At 43.5% G+C, this 16,571-nt stretch overlaps 1 protein-coding gene across 1 annotated transcript; it reads right to left on the bottom strand.

Moving 5' to 3' along the window:
* Positions 1-244: 244 nt before the first annotated feature.
* On the bottom strand, positions 245-16,198 carry LOC104513157 (serine/threonine-protein phosphatase 6 regulatory ankyrin repeat subunit A-like; the record flags this gene model as incomplete). Its single annotated transcript, XM_010156406.1, has 12 exons — positions 245-760; positions 6,719-6,810; positions 8,954-9,036; positions 9,180-9,262; positions 9,448-9,593; positions 10,119-10,202; positions 10,299-10,386; positions 12,010-12,229; positions 12,819-12,936; positions 13,321-13,408; positions 14,825-15,026; positions 16,124-16,198. Coding segments are annotated over 12 exons (1,566 nt in total), but the record flags the coding sequence as incomplete, so codon positions are not given.
* Positions 16,199-16,571: the final 373 nt, after the last annotated feature.

The raw sequence follows: 16,571 nt of genomic DNA, 5'->3' as shown, positions 1-16,571 counted from the left end.
ATTTGGTCCTTTGGCAATTTGCAGCACAAACAATGCCTACTGTACCAAACTCGTTTATTGCCTTCAAAATGGTTTTAGTTTTATTGATGGTATTGAAATCTGGCATCCTTCGCGTTGTACAATAGCGTTGCTCATTTACACCGAGTAGGGTGCCCAGTCTGCAGAAATTACTCCCGGCACCAGAAACAGAACGGTCGAATACAGTTAAATAAACAGTTTTGACATTCTTTTTTTTTTTTTTCCCCCGTGGATTCCAAGTACTTATTCAAGAATTTAAGCTGCTTCTGCAAAATACGCTCTTAAAAATCCTCCTAGAGTCTCACATTTCTTTTTCCTATATGCAGCCACAATAAAAAACATCTTCTGAAAGGTCTGTCCTCCTGTTGCATTCAAACACCCACAGCTTTTTTTCCCAGAGCACAAGTCTGACCTTCCAGCGTGAGGGTTCTCTTCAGACCTACAAAACGTGGCTCCTAATAGGTCTCTGAATCCGAGTCATTGAGCTCGTCGTCTTCTGCGTAGGGGTAGCCACCTTCCCTGCCAATGTTGTTGAAAGTACAGTAAGAGCTGTGGTCACTCCTCATGATGGGCAGGGAATCGAAGGTGACGGTCTTTGAGGCGTTGGTGTAATGATTAATGGCATTGAAGGTGAGGGAAGGTAACGTGCTGCTCGACGACACGGGCATCATCGTGGCCAGAATGAGAGCCAGGCAGTCAGCCACATCCTTATTGGGCGCGCAGGCCAGAGCTGGCGTGTAACCTGGAAAGTCAAGAAAAACCCAAACCTTCGTTTAACACAGAGTCAGCGTAGAAAATTCTCAAAGATCGTGCCATCCTGCAGCTGCAAAGGTATTTTATATTGCTTAGTTCTGCACTGATGGATAAAAGAACACGAAATTAAATGCATTCTCAAGTAGAATTTTTAGACTTCTGGTTACAAAACCAACCCGGAAGTCAGGGGGCTTTGGAACAGAGGTGTACTTGTTTTGTCAGGCAGGGTCAGACACTGTAGGCCAGCGAGCAGAGCCTGGATTTGAAAGTGGGGAGGATGTCACCTGGCTGAGGAATGGCAGCCAACAGCACTGGGTGAAGGCAGCCACTAGACAGCCACTGCGGCCCAACCTGTTACATATTCCTGCATCCAGAAGCTTCCTTACGGCTGTTCATCGCGCAGTTACTTTACTAGGGCTGTCCTGTGTCACCAACCAGCTGGCCACAGCACCGGGGCCAGGGAACTGAAAAGGCAGAGCATGCAGTGCCCATCAACCTAGACCTCGTTACAGCAGGCAGCAATGCAAAGCCAACGTCTGACTTCAGTGAGAGGGATGCCAATTAAGAAATCCACAGAAGTTTGAGGAGATGCCAGCCAGACTCGCAGAGAGAAACTACACCTCTTGGTCGCCCGACCGGTCAGCCAAAACCCTGCAAGGCCGCGCTGCTGTGACAACCCCCAAACGCAGGAGGTCTCGGGCCGTGGAGTGATCGGCAGTCAGGTCACGTAGCTGTGAAATCTCTTCTAACTGCAGCTCTACTGATCCTCCACCGTTTCTGCGGCTTCCTCTACTCATTAAATGTCACGAAAAACGCTTCAAGCTCCCCTCAGTGGGGGCCGTGCACTGCTCCCGTCTCGGGCTTTAGGTTTAACATTCAGCGTGGCACCCGTGGGGATGTTTGGCGCAGGTCTCGGGGCATTTCTGCAACGCCAAGGCGCTGCAACCGGTGGTGACAACAGCCGATTCTGCCGCCAAGACCAAAGTGAGTTCGTGCCCTCAGCCCAGCTCCGCACAGGAGCAGGCAGCCAGCTGGCCTCGGCGCGGCCTCGCTCGCCGCACGCCTGCAACGAGCTGCGTGGCAAGACCCGCGTTCAGGTGCATTCGGGAGCCTGAAGTCCTGCGCTACCCCGGGTCCGCAGCCTAAAGGTGTGCGGCAGCCAGGTCAAAAGCGCACGAGGGGTATCAAGTTACAGGTGGCTTTAAAGCACACCCCGGGACGGATTTCTGTCCAGACCTTAGAAAGGCATGGAAAACAAGGCAATGCCCGTTCTACCAGCAAGTGTTTCACCTACGGAATCATCTTTATTGTTGCAGCAGATCCAGGGCAAGTTTCAGGATAGAGCTCAGGAGTGGTTATTGTGCTGTACAACGGCACCCATGTTTTAAACGGGGTGCGCTGTGGAAATCGTAGCCCAACAACAGCGTGCAGGGGGCAGTCTTGCAGCTGAACTGTTACTTGCTCAGGGCAGACGTTGCGCTCGACGCTTGGAACAGGGCCAACAGGCCGTGCCCCGGGGAACATGCAGTCCCAGGAAACCCACAGGTAATCCAAGCACACAACGCCCCAGCTGACCACGCGACAGGGCCGTGCCGAAGCGTGGCGGATGTTTTCACGGCTAGCGAGGCATCACAGACTGCGACAGCTCAGAGTTAACAGCGGCCGTCTGCAGAAGAGATACGCTCTTGAGAGGATTCAGAAGCAAGGGCCAGAGCTTGCTACCCCCGGGTGATGACTGCGTTTCAGGCACGTAAAGCAGAACGGAAGGCTCAGCGCTGATAGGCAAATGCACACAGTTTGATATCTACAGTTGCTGGAGACCGCATGAGGTTCACATGACACACAAATTTATCCAAGCTGGCCAGACTGAACACCATTGCCTTCACTAACGTGATGTGGTGAAAGTCCAAAGATTCACAAGCTAACCTTTTAGTTCTTTTAATGTCTTCCTCTCCCCCTCCATCCTCCTTTTCTTAAAGGCTTCTTCTTGCTAGTGTCTTGAATACTCATGTTCCGCCCGGAACAGAGCATCCCAGTTCATCGTAAGAAAATTAAAGGCCAACACGCAGATTCAACAGACTGCTCGTTTCTGTTAGAAGTTCTCTATAGACAGTGTTTACACTGATGTTCCATTATAGGTCTTAAGCTCCTGGCTTTCTTAAGTAGGAATGAAATAGCACAGTCTGATTTTTGCCTTAGACACAGCAAGATGAAGTAACTGCACCATGACAGACCTACACCTGGGTCCTCCACCACGTTGTTTTTGTCTATATTAATCTAAGATTTAAGAACAAATGATGTTGTTATGTCCCTTAACTGCAAAGTGATCATTCATACGTCAGGGCAACAACAGGTATAAATACATTTTCTTTCAAGATGATGTTGGTAAATGTACTGACTCCCCTGAAATCCTCGCACTCGGCTCTCATAATGTTCCCCATAATCCGCACAAGCCTTCACACACCAACAGAAGTCACCGTCTTCCATTTATAGCTGGGGCCACAGAAGCAGCGCGAGGCCAAGGAGCTGCCTCACACCACAAACTGGAGCCTGCGTGGTGGACACTGACTTAGGGCCAGGGCTCACCCTGCCCAAACGTGGAGCGGCTCCCTCCCCCCGGTGCTCCAAAGTTTCCATGAAGGCGCCCCCAGGAACAGCAGAGGGTTATTAGTGTGGTCAGTGCAAAGACGGTTCTCAAGATAAACTGAATGAAGTCTTACACTTGGGAAAGGGAAGGAAGTCATCTGAGGAATGAATGAGCTTTTACAAGAAAAATTCCTTCCAGGAAACAGGAGATCTCCAACATAAAGTAGAACATGAGTAAAAGAAAGCGTGGAAAAGAACTAGACCAAAAAAATTGGGCTTTCTTTTACAAAAGCTTGGAAGGCCAATGATCCCTGTAACGGTACAGAAGAGAAGAGAAACCTCCGTGCTGTGTTAAGTCTCCGGAGTCAGAGAAAGCCACCCCTCACTGCTGCGTGCACATTAACACAACAACTTAAGGGCAGACCCTTCCCGGAAATTTAGCTAGCCTGGGAAGTTACACAGCGTGCAAACAAAACACAGCAAAACCTGGGGAGTTGGTGGGGTGACCAAAGATAAAATTTCACTTAGTGTCAAATCAAATAAAAAGCTAGTAGTTTCTTTTAAAACCGAGAAACTTGCATAAACAATGTAAAATTCAACAGAATTTTTGTAGATGCAGGTGACAGCAAAGTTTCACCACAGCAGGTGTGGACATATGGGAAAAAGAACTGAAATATTTGAGTGAGAATTGATGCAGAACTGAGAATGGACCCTCAGCATGACTACTTTTGGGAAGTATACCACACAGTTAATTTGCTCTTTCAGTTGCATTTCATCTTTTGAGAGGATTACCTTTTTTCCAAAGATGCTAGTTCTTAAAGATCTCAAGAAGTGACCTCACCACAATAAGAGACGCTCTGTAACAAAAGCAGTATGACTTCGAATCTACAGGTTTAAGTATCTTATAAATGAATTATAAATGGAAATGCAGAGAATCGGAGTGATGTTGGGTTTTTCAAAGCTCACAGTTTTCGATGGTTTCCGGTAGCCCAGATCCAGCAGCACAGGGCTAGTAAGCAGTTTTATACAGATACAAAGAGAGGCTGCTCGTAAGAAAGGTCAATGCAGCCTTTCTAGAAAGGGACAACCCCAGAGACAAAAAGGGGATCAGCACTCCACACCAGCTGAGGTTTTGCTGGTTACGTGTTCTGCGTTTCAAGACGCGCTTCCATGTAGAACACTAACGGAAACTTTACCTCCAATCTCATCAGAAGCCGGTTATCACGACTGCCAGCTTTTCCACTCAGTATAAAAGGTACACTATGGAAATCAAGAAAAATGTTGCCACAGGTTTAACGAGCCTGCTAACATACTAATCTTCCAGGAATCAAGAAAAAGATTAGCAACAGGTGTAATTGCTAAATCCCACTGAAATTTCCCTTGCTCTCTCACAACTCAAAGCATTCGTCACTTTGCACATACTGTACTTCAAGCTGGCACATTCATCCAAAAGAAGAATAATTCATTATGAATATTCTCAAGGCTGCGTGAGAATAAAGAGCTCAAGGCTGTTTATAAACAAAGCAAATGCTATTAGAAAGAAAAGTGAAGAACCACAGTGAGGACCCCACCTGGAGTGCTGTGTCCAGCTCTGGGGCCCCCAGCATGAGAAGGATATAGACTGGTTGGAGTCAGTACAGGGGAGGCCACGCAGATGCTCCGAGGGCTGGAGCACCTCTGCTATGGGGACAGGCTGAGAGAGTTGGGCTTGTTCAGCCTGGAGAAGAGAAGGCTCTGGGGAGACCTTATTGCACCTTCCAGTACCTGAAGGGGCTACAAGGAAGCTGGGGGGGGGACTTTTTACAAGCGCCTGTAGTGACAGGACAAGGGGCAATGGGTTTAAAGGGAAAGTGGGGAGGTTTAGATTGGGTATCAGGAAGAAGTTCTTCACAGAGAGGGTGGTGAGGCACTGGCACAGGTTGCCCAGAGAAGCTGTGGGTGCCCCATCCCTGGAAGGGTTCAAGGCCAGGCTGGATGAGGCTTGGAGCAACCTGGTCTAGTGGAAGGTGTCCCTGCCCATGGCAGGGGGGGTGGAACTAGATGGTCTTTAAGGTCCCTTCCAACCCAAAACAGTCTGTGATTCTATGACCTAGAATAGGCAGCTGTGCTGGTTTGGGCTGCACAGAGAGTTAATTTTTTCACAGTAACTAGTATGAGGTGATTTTTTGGATTAATTCAGAGTTACTTTAAAATATAAACAATTAGCAGAGTTTATAAGTTGTTTAACATGTTGCAGTTAGATCCCCAGGCTGCCAGAGAACTGTGACTTCTCCACAAGCAACCTTTTTTCTCTGTGACAGCAAAGATCCACCCTAAGAAGGGACGGGTTGGCTGCACATGAAAAGCCCACAAACATACAAACAACATCTCCAGTCAGCATACTGGTGATGAGAAACGAAGATCAAAAAGGCACGTTTCCCAGCCTTTTCATTTCAGAGAGTTTCATTTAGCAGTGACCCCTGTACCCTATTTCAGGAATGAGGTTTAAATCACCCATGTCACTTTAAGAGACACACAGAAAGCCAACAGTAAACATTAAGACAGGAAAAACTTTTCCAAACTGGAAATATAATTAGAACTGTTAATTAAGCACATCTGTTCTGAAAAAAAAATCCAAACCAACCAGCCAAACAAAAAACCCAACCAACAACACAAAAACAAACCACCACACCAACATCACCACCAAAACCAGTGCAAAACCCCACAGCAACCCTCCCCCCGGAGTCCAGGTACTGGTTACGTTAGAAGACATCCTGTGGTATGGCATAAGAGCAGGAGCTCTTCAGCTCCTAAAAGCACAGCTCTGGAGGAGCACAGAATTCTTACATGAAAACATGCAAATAAGAAGTCAGTAGGTCTAATTTTTGTTTGTTTTTAAAAGGTATTTAGTCTGTGTGACAAAGCAGCTACTTTTCCTTACTTCCACGTGCCAAAAACCTCTCAAGAGCCAGAAGCTTGAGAGCAGTAACCAAGATCTGCGACTCATCCCTGCTTTTAAGACCCAACACCAATATACCTACTGTGACAAAACGGATGGCAATTTGATCCAGCTTCTTAACAGCAGAAAGTTATTTGTGCATTCCACTCTGTGTGCCGGAGCTCGTGTATTTATAGTGCACACACCACAGAGCTACAAATGCGACCCCAACGTTTCCGTGCGGAAGAACCTCCACGGTTCTGAAAGTTTCCACCCCCTCCCACTTCTGCGGCTGCGATGACCCCTCACCAACGTGGTACCTCGTCTTCTCTGGGGGCACCTACTGCCCGCTCTCACTAAATTCCCACAGGGTGACTGCCTGTCAGTGAGCGCAGCTGAAAACCACAGCTCCTTACAGGGAAACACCGTTAAAGTTGTGCTTACCATTTTCATCTACGGCAAGTACACTTGCTCCCTTCCCTAAAAGCTCTTGAACCACAACCGTTAGTCCATTCCGAGCAGCAACATGCAGAGGTCTGTGAAGACAAGCAGACCGGTACATAAACCTTAGAACAAGGTACTACATGAGAGAGGTAGCTTGCATCTAGTTACATAATTGTTGAGGTATTTATACTGGTGTGTTACTTACACATTATATAAATTAACATTGTAGACATAATAATAAGATGGAAAAACCCCAGCAAATCCCTTTTCTTACTGCAAAGAAACTGTACAGTTGCAAGAGTGCACTGCCTTTTTCTTCCAATGGCACCACACAGGGAGGAAGTAGCTGCTAGAAGAGATCTGCCTGCTCGTGAACTCTTATCATGTTAACAACACAGAAACCTCTGGTGCCTTATGGGGGATAAACCCTTCACTGAACTGTGGTAATGGGTATCATGAGATCTGTCCCTGCCAACAATCATCAGAATAGCAACAGCAGAATGGAAGCAGGAAAACCAGATTACTTTTCAAAACCTCACACTTTGTGGGTGACATGATCGATCAAGGAAAGTGTACCTTTACCTCAAATACTCTAATTAGATCTTTTTCAAATGCAACAGTTGGTTGCAAATGGCTTAAATAAAACCCTATTGCCATTCAGCAGGAAACAGAATAACCAGCTTACTTCCCTTCTGATTTCTACTGCTCTTCATTCAAGACTCATAAAATTGTTTGAATTATCTGAGAACTATATTTTGATTTGGAAACAAGTGCCTTAAATTGGAGACCAGAAATGCAAAAGATGCAATTAGGAGCAGCTCTATCTAAGGTGCTTATATTAAAGTATTAAAATGCAAGAACTACTGCACACCACAGATATGCTGAAAAATGTACCGTAATTAAAACAGAGGCCAACAATTGTAATGCTTATCGTGGCACAAAGTAGGACACTGCTCATGATGAAAGCTGTTCAGAAAGTCAGTTTAGTTATTAAAAAACCCATTTTCTAAAACAGTAATATTTTAAAACAACTGTTAAGATGCTGGGGTTTCTATAAACATTTCATGGAGGTGTGAATATGCCCCTATTTTTCCCTTTGACATCTCCTGATCAGACTATGTGAGCCAAGGCACGTGGGTGCAACTAGATGAGCCCGTGGTAGCAGACTTGCCCACTTCTGCTCCCAGCTCATTTCTGCTTTTCCTCCTGCCAAGATATGCCCCCCAGCCCAAGTCAGAAATGGGGCGATTAATCCTCTCCTGATTTCTGCGTATTTCCTGCTGCCTAAGCAAGAGCAGAGGAAGAAGTTTTACCACTTCAACCCCTTAGTTCAAGCAGATCTCCTAAGAATAGTTGGAAGAACTGTAGGAGTTTGAATGCGACAGATTCCAGAGGGGACGTAAGGCCAGAGAAATATGCAAGTTGCTTACAAGTTCCAGTGGGTTTTGGGGTTTTATTCCTAAATGGTCTGTGACAGTGTTATTCAAGCAGTCTAACAATTCATGTGCGTAACTCGGCTACCTTATCGGGTGTCAAATACTGCCTATAACACAAATACACTCTTTAAAGGGAAAAAAAAAAAAGCAGAAGAGCCATTTTAACAGCCCATCCTGAAATATATTCCTCCATGAGACATACCGCTACCTCTCTAAGTTTTTCTTATGGCTGGGCTAGCAAAACAGGCTTAATTCTACTTGAGAGAAGATCTTCCGGAAGCATTAAGAATACTGCATTCACCATAATATTAACAGAAAGTAGTCTTTCACTGTAGTAGCAATAGGTGTCTTTTCCTAACAGACAGCATGCTAGAGAATAAAAACATACATCAGCTAGGGTTTTTTTATTAGCTAAGCTTTGAAGAGCAAGTCTTCGTTTGCCTGCAATGAGTGGTTAACTGAAGTGAATTCTAATTGAAAAATTAAATAAACCAGAAAAATACGGGTTACAGGTAACCTCAGCTGATCGCAGTAACTGCACACAGGACTCCCTGAATCACAGCACTGAGACTGATTCACCAACCCCTTTTGCTCAGCTAAAACTAGAACTTCAAGAATGAACAAAACACCATTTCCCTTCAGGTCAGTTAAACTCTTGGTACCTGTTAAGCAATTCAATCAAAACTCAACCAATTTGGAAAACAATTCTGAAAAACACTCCTCTTCATGAGCAAGACACTGGTTTTAGCAGATACACCCAAAAACTCATCCGTAAAACACGCTCGCTGCCGATACGTACGTTTGCAAGGCTGCATTGGTGGCATTGATGAGGTTTCTATCCGTAATCTTCTCCAGTATTAACAAGGCACTAGTTTCATGGCCCTTGATACAGAACAAACATCTGTCATACAACAAATACTCTTCACAAATGGCTTTGAATGCCTTTCCAAAGGAAGGAGTTAACATTTAGGAACAGTGCGTGACAACACAAAGCTCAGCACCACCAAGTCAGACGACGCACCCACCTTGCTGCAAGCCAAGTGGAGTGCTGTGTTCTTAGAACTGTCTTGCAAAGTCAGATCAGCCTTAGCACTGCTGACCAGCACCTCTGGGGAAATAAAGGTCTGTATTAACCACAGGGATATGCCCGGAAGTCTTTTAATGGCTCACGTGTGTGCGAAATGAAAGCACCACTCTGACACAATACATCCGCGAGGACGTTAACGGTAGGGCAACTCGACCCGCAGTACGGTTGACAAACGACAGCAGAAATGTACAAAGCTTCCTCTTTACCGACTGTGTTTGTCTGTCCATTTTCTGCAGCCATCATTAAAGGTGTTTTCCCAGAAGAATCTACAGCATTGACTTGAGCGTTATGACTGAGCAGAAGCTGTAGACACTCAACGTGATCCGTAAAAGCTGCTGCATGAAGAGGAGTTCTACAACAGACCAAAAGACAACACAGCCACGTTCAGCCACGCTTTCCACTGTACTCAACGGGGCATGCTGACCATGACCCTGCACAACACCGGAGGCTGGGCAGTCCCTCTCACTAATCCTCTGAAATGAGTATTGCTGGAGTTGTGACTGCGGTCTTTAGAAAGCAACCTTCAAGTTTCAAACAATTCCCTCTCTGTCGTTTGTAACAGAGACACAACTTGATTCGGAAGAAATGAAATAGGCTCAGAATACCACCCACAGCGTGACACAACTTCAAACATGCTCAAACCTGTCTATACAATAAAAAAGCCAATTCAAGTTTATTCACTCAGGATTTTTAAAGAAATCTAAGATTTATTTCTAGCACAGAATAATAATAAAAAAATTCTTCAAAGAATAAAAACAGGGGGAAGGGGGAATTAATATAAGTAGCAAATACAGACCCCCCAGAATCATTACAGAACGCGGCAGAAGCCCCTCTCTGACATCACAAACATTCTTCCACCGTGCCGTTACCCCCTTACCTTCCTTTTGAATCTGTTGAATTTACAATACCAGCACCTAGCGTATCAATTAACATTTCTGCAGCGCCTTCATTGTCATTTATCCTACAAGGAATTAAACAGGCTGTTATTTACAGAATGATAAATCTTTTGTTAAAAACAGCAATGAAATCCGTGAAGAAGAATTTTGCACTTCCTTACACAGCACAATGCAACGGACTGAAAGAGTTTCCTTCCATTTTCTGGAAAACTTCCTGTTCCAGGAGGAGTTCTACACAACTGTCATGACCTAAAGCAAATGTAAAAATTGGGTATTAAGAAAAAGGTCTATTTATGGGTTACAGCAAAAACTACCAAATTAGATTAAGCAATTTCTCACTTGAAAGTTTCAATGACATCCTGGTTATGCTTGATATACCTTTAGGAACTAAGACATTTTTAGAATCCTGAAAATCAAGCCAACATTTAACACTGTAAATGTTGTGAAATTCAGAATCTCATGCTGCCTGAAAAACACCCAGAACACTGAATTTAGTTCTTTACACCTCCACATTTTAAACTTTTCTGTACATTCACCACTTAGTCTACATGAAAACATCTCCACCACTTGAGGGTTATTTTCGTTCCACTGTATTGCCAAACCCAAAGGAAAACCAAGTTGACAGTCATAACAAAAGCTGAAGAACACCACCTTCAACCAATCATACTGTTATTTTCAAAACTCTATAGCCCGCTGCTGTGCAGGTAGCTAACAATGGTAATTATCCGTTTGCTCTGCCTTGCGTTGATGCAGAAAGCCTCAGGTCAACAGTCACTGTTGTCCCAAGATTTGTATTTTCACAAATTCTGTCAAATTTTCATTCTAGAAATCGAGCACATTTCAGTTCTGTTTCACTCAGACACTGTGGTCACTCTCAAAATGGGCCAAGCTGTAAGAGTTTGATTTTATGAATGTGAGAAAGAGATGTTACGCTGGTTCTTCAGCTGTGAAGACAGTCTGGTTCGGTATTCACTTTAAAATAACTGGTGAAGTGAGGCTCTAAACCCTTACTTCCTCATCCTTCTCTATCATGCGATGTCAGAAAGGAACACAGGAAACGAAATCTTTAGTGAAGGAGCTGAATGAGCGTCCTACCTTTTAAGGCCAGATCCAAGAATGAGTGAAGTCAAGGATCCGCGAAGAAAGAAAAAGCCCTTATTGAATCGATTTTATACACTCTGGCTTATTCTGCCTTACAAGATCAATTTGACGTGAGTTTTAAAAAGGATTTAAGCTGAAACCATTCCTCCCAAGACGCCCTGTGAAGGTTATTTTTTGGGGATGTGTGGGGCATTTCTCTTCACAGGTACTATGCTGAACTTCTTGAAAGACTCCTTGAGGCATAAAACTAAGAAGGCAGTTGATAACAAAACTGCAGCCCAAATGAAACACCTCATACTATGTGTTAGATGTTAATGCGTTCCACCTGAAGATACGACGTCTGCCGTGCTGCCACGCTGACGAATACAACTGAAAGGCCCTTTTTACAAGGGCCTGAGTAACAGGACAAGGGGTAACGGGTTTAAATTGAAAGTGGGGAGGTTTAGATTAGATATCAGGAAGAAATTCTTCCCAGAGAGGGTGGTGAGGCACTGGCACAGGTTGCCCAGAGAAGCTGTGGATGCCCCAACCCTGGCTGTCTTCAAGGCCAGGCTGGATGAGGCTTTGAGCAACCTGGTCTAGTGCAAGGTGTCCCTGCCCAAGGCAGGGGGGTTGGAACTAGGTGGTCTTTAAGGTCCCTGCCCACCCAAACCATTCTGTGATTCTATGAAAGAAAACAGGCTTTACATGCTGCTTTTAAAGTAGTAACAACTTCTATCTCAGTGTCACCAAATGCGTTTAGACCTCTGTTTGAAGTCTGATGTGTTTTACCATTATAGCAGGCCCAGTGCAGTGATGTGTAGCCATGATTGTCCGCTAGTGCAGGTACAGCATCCACGGATGTAGCTGACTGCAGGAGAGCTCCCAGAACACCTATATGTCCGCATGCAGCTGACAAGTGTATCGGGGTTCTCCCCCTACAGTCTCGCAGTAAGGACTTAGCACCATGTTGAAGCAACGCTTCGACACATTCCTCATGCCCAGTAACTGCCTGGAGAGAGACAAGAAATGGCAAGTCTGCAAATATTCATGTATTTAAGCCACAGTGTGTAACTAAAGCAAGCAAACTTCAGGCCATTTCTGACATTTTTCCAGGAATAACGAAATAAGCACAGTTGTTATTTTTATTCCTGAAAACAGCCATTCTGTGGGAAAACTAGCAATGTATTATCACATTGATGACAGAATAATTTCTTGGAATAACACTGAATGAACTGCTAATCTCTAGGGCTCATTCAAATATCTTATCTGGCAGAGACTATAAAAAATCATTGGCATATGGCATGCATCCCGCTTTTCTTCCTCCCATTAACACCACCCCCACCCCATAACAAAAAGCTGTACTCTGCGACCTCTCCAGTCAACACTCTGGAGCAAGATGAAGAGACTCTAGAATTCAAAAAAAATTCTAGGGTATGGAGCAAACAGGCAAAAGCTTGTCTTTTGAGAGCAACTAAAAAGACAATTAAAAACTAACAACAGCAAGATGAGAACAGTGAGAAATTTATTAACGCTACCTATTAAGTCTGTATTTGAAATTAATATGCATAAAATTGGAAAGGACGGTTATATTCTCTTACCCCTCTATGCAATGCTGTTCTTCCCCACTTATCTTTGGCATCTACATTTGCCCCTTTGTTAAGGAGTGAATACACGCAGTCCGTGTGCCCGTTGAGAACTGACAACATCAGAGGGGTCCTGAGCAGAGAGTGAAGTAAAGTGTCATCTACATGGACATTTAACAGCTGGACTGTAACAACTACCGTCACCCTGAGAAGGCCACTCACATTTACTGTTTAGATACAAGAAAATAAGTAAGCGTCCTCTCATTCAGAAATTGTGGTTAAGTCACTAGAATCCATTTTCTCAGCACCTGGGCAGTAGGACACATTTTAGTTTCCTCCCAGCCGAACATTTTTCACCACTAACATTATGTTTAATGCAAAATGCAGAGTCTCGGGTCCTAATTGAAATACCACCTCCCTTTAAAATAACAAATAAAAAATCACCAAAGTAGTTGGTTTTTCCTGTTATAAAATGCAGTAACTTGTGAAGAACAGAATGTGTATCGTTTAAACTCACTGTCCATTTCCATCTTGAATGTCCACCGCATTCTGTGGTTCCGCATTTCCTATCAATAGCCGCAAACATTCCGAGTGACCGTTTGTAGCTGTAAAACATCATAAAAATACAACACCTATGTTAATTGCCTTCGAGTACACACCTCAAACAGAACGGTAACCTGCTCAGACTAAAGCCCGTTACCTTGAGAACCCACTGTACAGCTTGACCATTGTTATAACTAAAATTTAAACCAAAAAATTTGAATGCTAGAGAATTATTTCAGAAATCAGGTACTCTCAACTGTATAGCATTAAAAGGAATTGATTCCAGCTGTCAGTGCCAACAGGTATTTGGTTTTTGCATCTAAATGAGGTTGCACACGTTAATCATGATTAGAATATAGGCTTATACAACATCCAGAAGAAGGAATAATTAAATATAGTGATCAGCATGACTTCTGCTTGGTTTAAGGCCCAGGTAAACACATACCTAGCCAATCATGCAGAGTCAGTCAGCAAGTGCAGCACACGCGCAGTTATGAAACGATAATTGAAATCACATTAGGAAGAGGAGAAGGAAACGTAACTCACAGAAGTAATTAACCAAGCAATTAAAAAAAGAAACAAAAAATTGAGAAATTACATTTAAATGCAACTCACGACAGACAAACGATTGCTTGTTAGAGGGGAAATCAATTCTGCCGTGCAGCTGCTGCATGCAGCCCACGTAAGAACAGTGGCAGTTCATGCTTCTCCAGCGGACAGAAATGCTCACACAGGTTAGGAGAAGCTCAGTCAAGTAGATGACTACAGCTTGTGCTCATGGACAACAAACTGGGTGGTTAGAAGGGTGACGTTGTACACATGATACTATTTTTACTGCAACATTTCTACAACACCGTAACTATTAATGCCAATTTAAATAAGCCTATTTTCAAAGAAAGGGAAAAAATACGAATATAGGATGAGTGCTAGACTTTGAGCAGGGTAGGTTTGTACAGGTTTTCTAGTAAAGGCAGCGAGAAAATATCGCAAAGGATTGCTGTTATTTTACAAACACTCAGAAGTAATTTAAATCCTTGGGAAAAACCCAAAGTATAACTTTCACGTCTCTTCTCCAACTGACAAAATTCTCCAAGACTCCAGTCAATTTTAGAAGTATGTTACTGCCAAGACGGGCAACGCAATTCACATATCTAAACGTGGCCCTGCGGTCTGGGCTGTGCGGAGGGCGAGGAGAGGAACACGGCACTGACACCTGGCAGCGCGGCTAGCCTAGCTAGCCGAATGGACAAGGACAATCTCCTCTGGACAGCACGTGGAACAGCACGCCTCAAGCCAACATGAGTTAGTGGGTTAATACTGGCTTCTACCCACAACTGCTTTGTTACACCTTTCTCAGCACAGCATGTACCTTAAAAGTCATCGCCTACTGCTAAACACCATTCATGACAGAAACTTCTAAACACGAAGATGATCCACTTCAAAATCCCAAACCTTCGAGGTCAGCAGTTAGCACATACCTGCAGCATGTATCGGGGTCCTCTTTACAACATAATCTTTCACCAGGATTGACGCTCCCTGATTAATGAGCACATCTACACATTCCACGTGTCCCTTGAAGGCAGCAAGATCCAGTGGTGTCCTTCCATTATTATTCCTCACATCAAGGTCCAGCAGCGACTGCACCAGCACTTCCAGAGCCTGGTGGTGGCCATGATAGGCCTGCAGGAATAAGAAAATTCTTCAGGTTTCCTGGCCGTCACATTTTTCCCTTTCTTGCCAGGATTACGTAAGTGAAACTGCTAAGATACTATCTTTGTTTCAACACGTGGAAGAGCTACTGATGCAGCCTGTAAGTAGTTACAATAGTTTTGGCTAGTTAAAAAAACCAACCCAAACCACAGAACTTCAAGCAAGTTACATCACCCTCAGATTATTTCAAGCGAGGAACATATGTAAACCTCACTAATCCCTATTATATTTTTTTCATTAAATATTTAAAAAAAGAAAAAATAGTAAAATTTGGAAGTGGAAAGAATACAGTTCAAATAGCTACAGTTAACATAACTGGTAAACCAGAAGGGACTTAAGGGATGAAACCGTTAAAAGATCAGAATGGATATGCAAGGATAAAAAACCAGTATAGAGAATACTCTATAGGTGCGTGTCCAGACAAAGTGTCAAAGTTGGTAATGAAAACAAAATACCTACAACCATGGTTTTATAATTTCCATCATAATTTTAAATCTATAACTCATGGATACATGACTTCCGCCCCAGACAAAACTCACTTCCAGGAAAAATCTCTTCTAACTGCTTTCCTTTACCAGTATTAAAGACTGCTTTTTACTAGGGCCATACATGCACGTACTGCATGAGACAGGCTATTTCCAGAAAGGAAACTGTGGTTTTCCAATTGCTCCAAGTCCAGTGAAAAGTCAAAAGCTACATATTCAGCTGGTTCCTCTGTATTTTGATTATATTTATACCGACTGTTTCATCAGGTCCTCTCCTACACTACTCTCTGTGCAAATCTTTCTTAAAAGTATGAAGGACAAACATTTCTCATGTTCTACCCTCAACAACAATGAGGGTAAAACAACAATGATGATTAAAAAAGTCATCATTACCTATATGATAAATCTTAATTAGAAGATTCCAAATGAATGCTGTTCCATGAAGCAAGTTTCAGGTGAAATGCAAAAATCATCCTGTATAGCTCATTCAGGAATATTAAGTACATTTTTTGCTGAATAAACCTAGGACAACAACTGTTTGTGATCAGATGAGCCATCATCCCTACAGAACGAAATACTTACAGCTAAATGCAGTGGACTTATAGGTGCTCTGTTGTCTGAATCATTCAGCATGTCAGTACCTGATGTTTCCATTAGCTTAGCAGAGAGAGAAAGAGTGAGTGCAAAACCCCTTCACCTTTAAAAACATTCAGCAATAATTGCTAGTTTCAATATACAGATTGAAAACAAAAAAAAAAAAGGGAAGATGAATACAGGATTACCCTTTCCTTAGGAATTTCTAGATCTCCTTCAACCCTTTAAAGAGTGTGAATTGCAATGACTGCAACCCCTCCCCCATATTCATCACCCAAACAGTTGTTGAATTTTGCATAACAACGCAACAATGAAATCAGAAACTAAACTAAAATTATTATTCTTTTCCCTGACTCAGCCACATGAAATAATACAGATGAAATGCAAACATAGGGAAAATAGGGACAGGGGAGAACAGCTGTAGTAGGAAAAAAAA

This window comes from Eurypyga helias, unplaced genomic scaffold (assembly GCF_000690775.1).
Source record: "Eurypyga helias isolate BGI_N326 unplaced genomic scaffold, ASM69077v1 scaffold40797, whole genome shotgun sequence".
NCBI lineage: Eukaryota > Metazoa > Chordata > Aves > Eurypygiformes > Eurypygidae > Eurypyga > Eurypyga helias.
The sequence above is the reverse complement of the archived record's forward strand: the minus strand, read 5'-3'. Positions and strand labels throughout refer to the sequence as shown.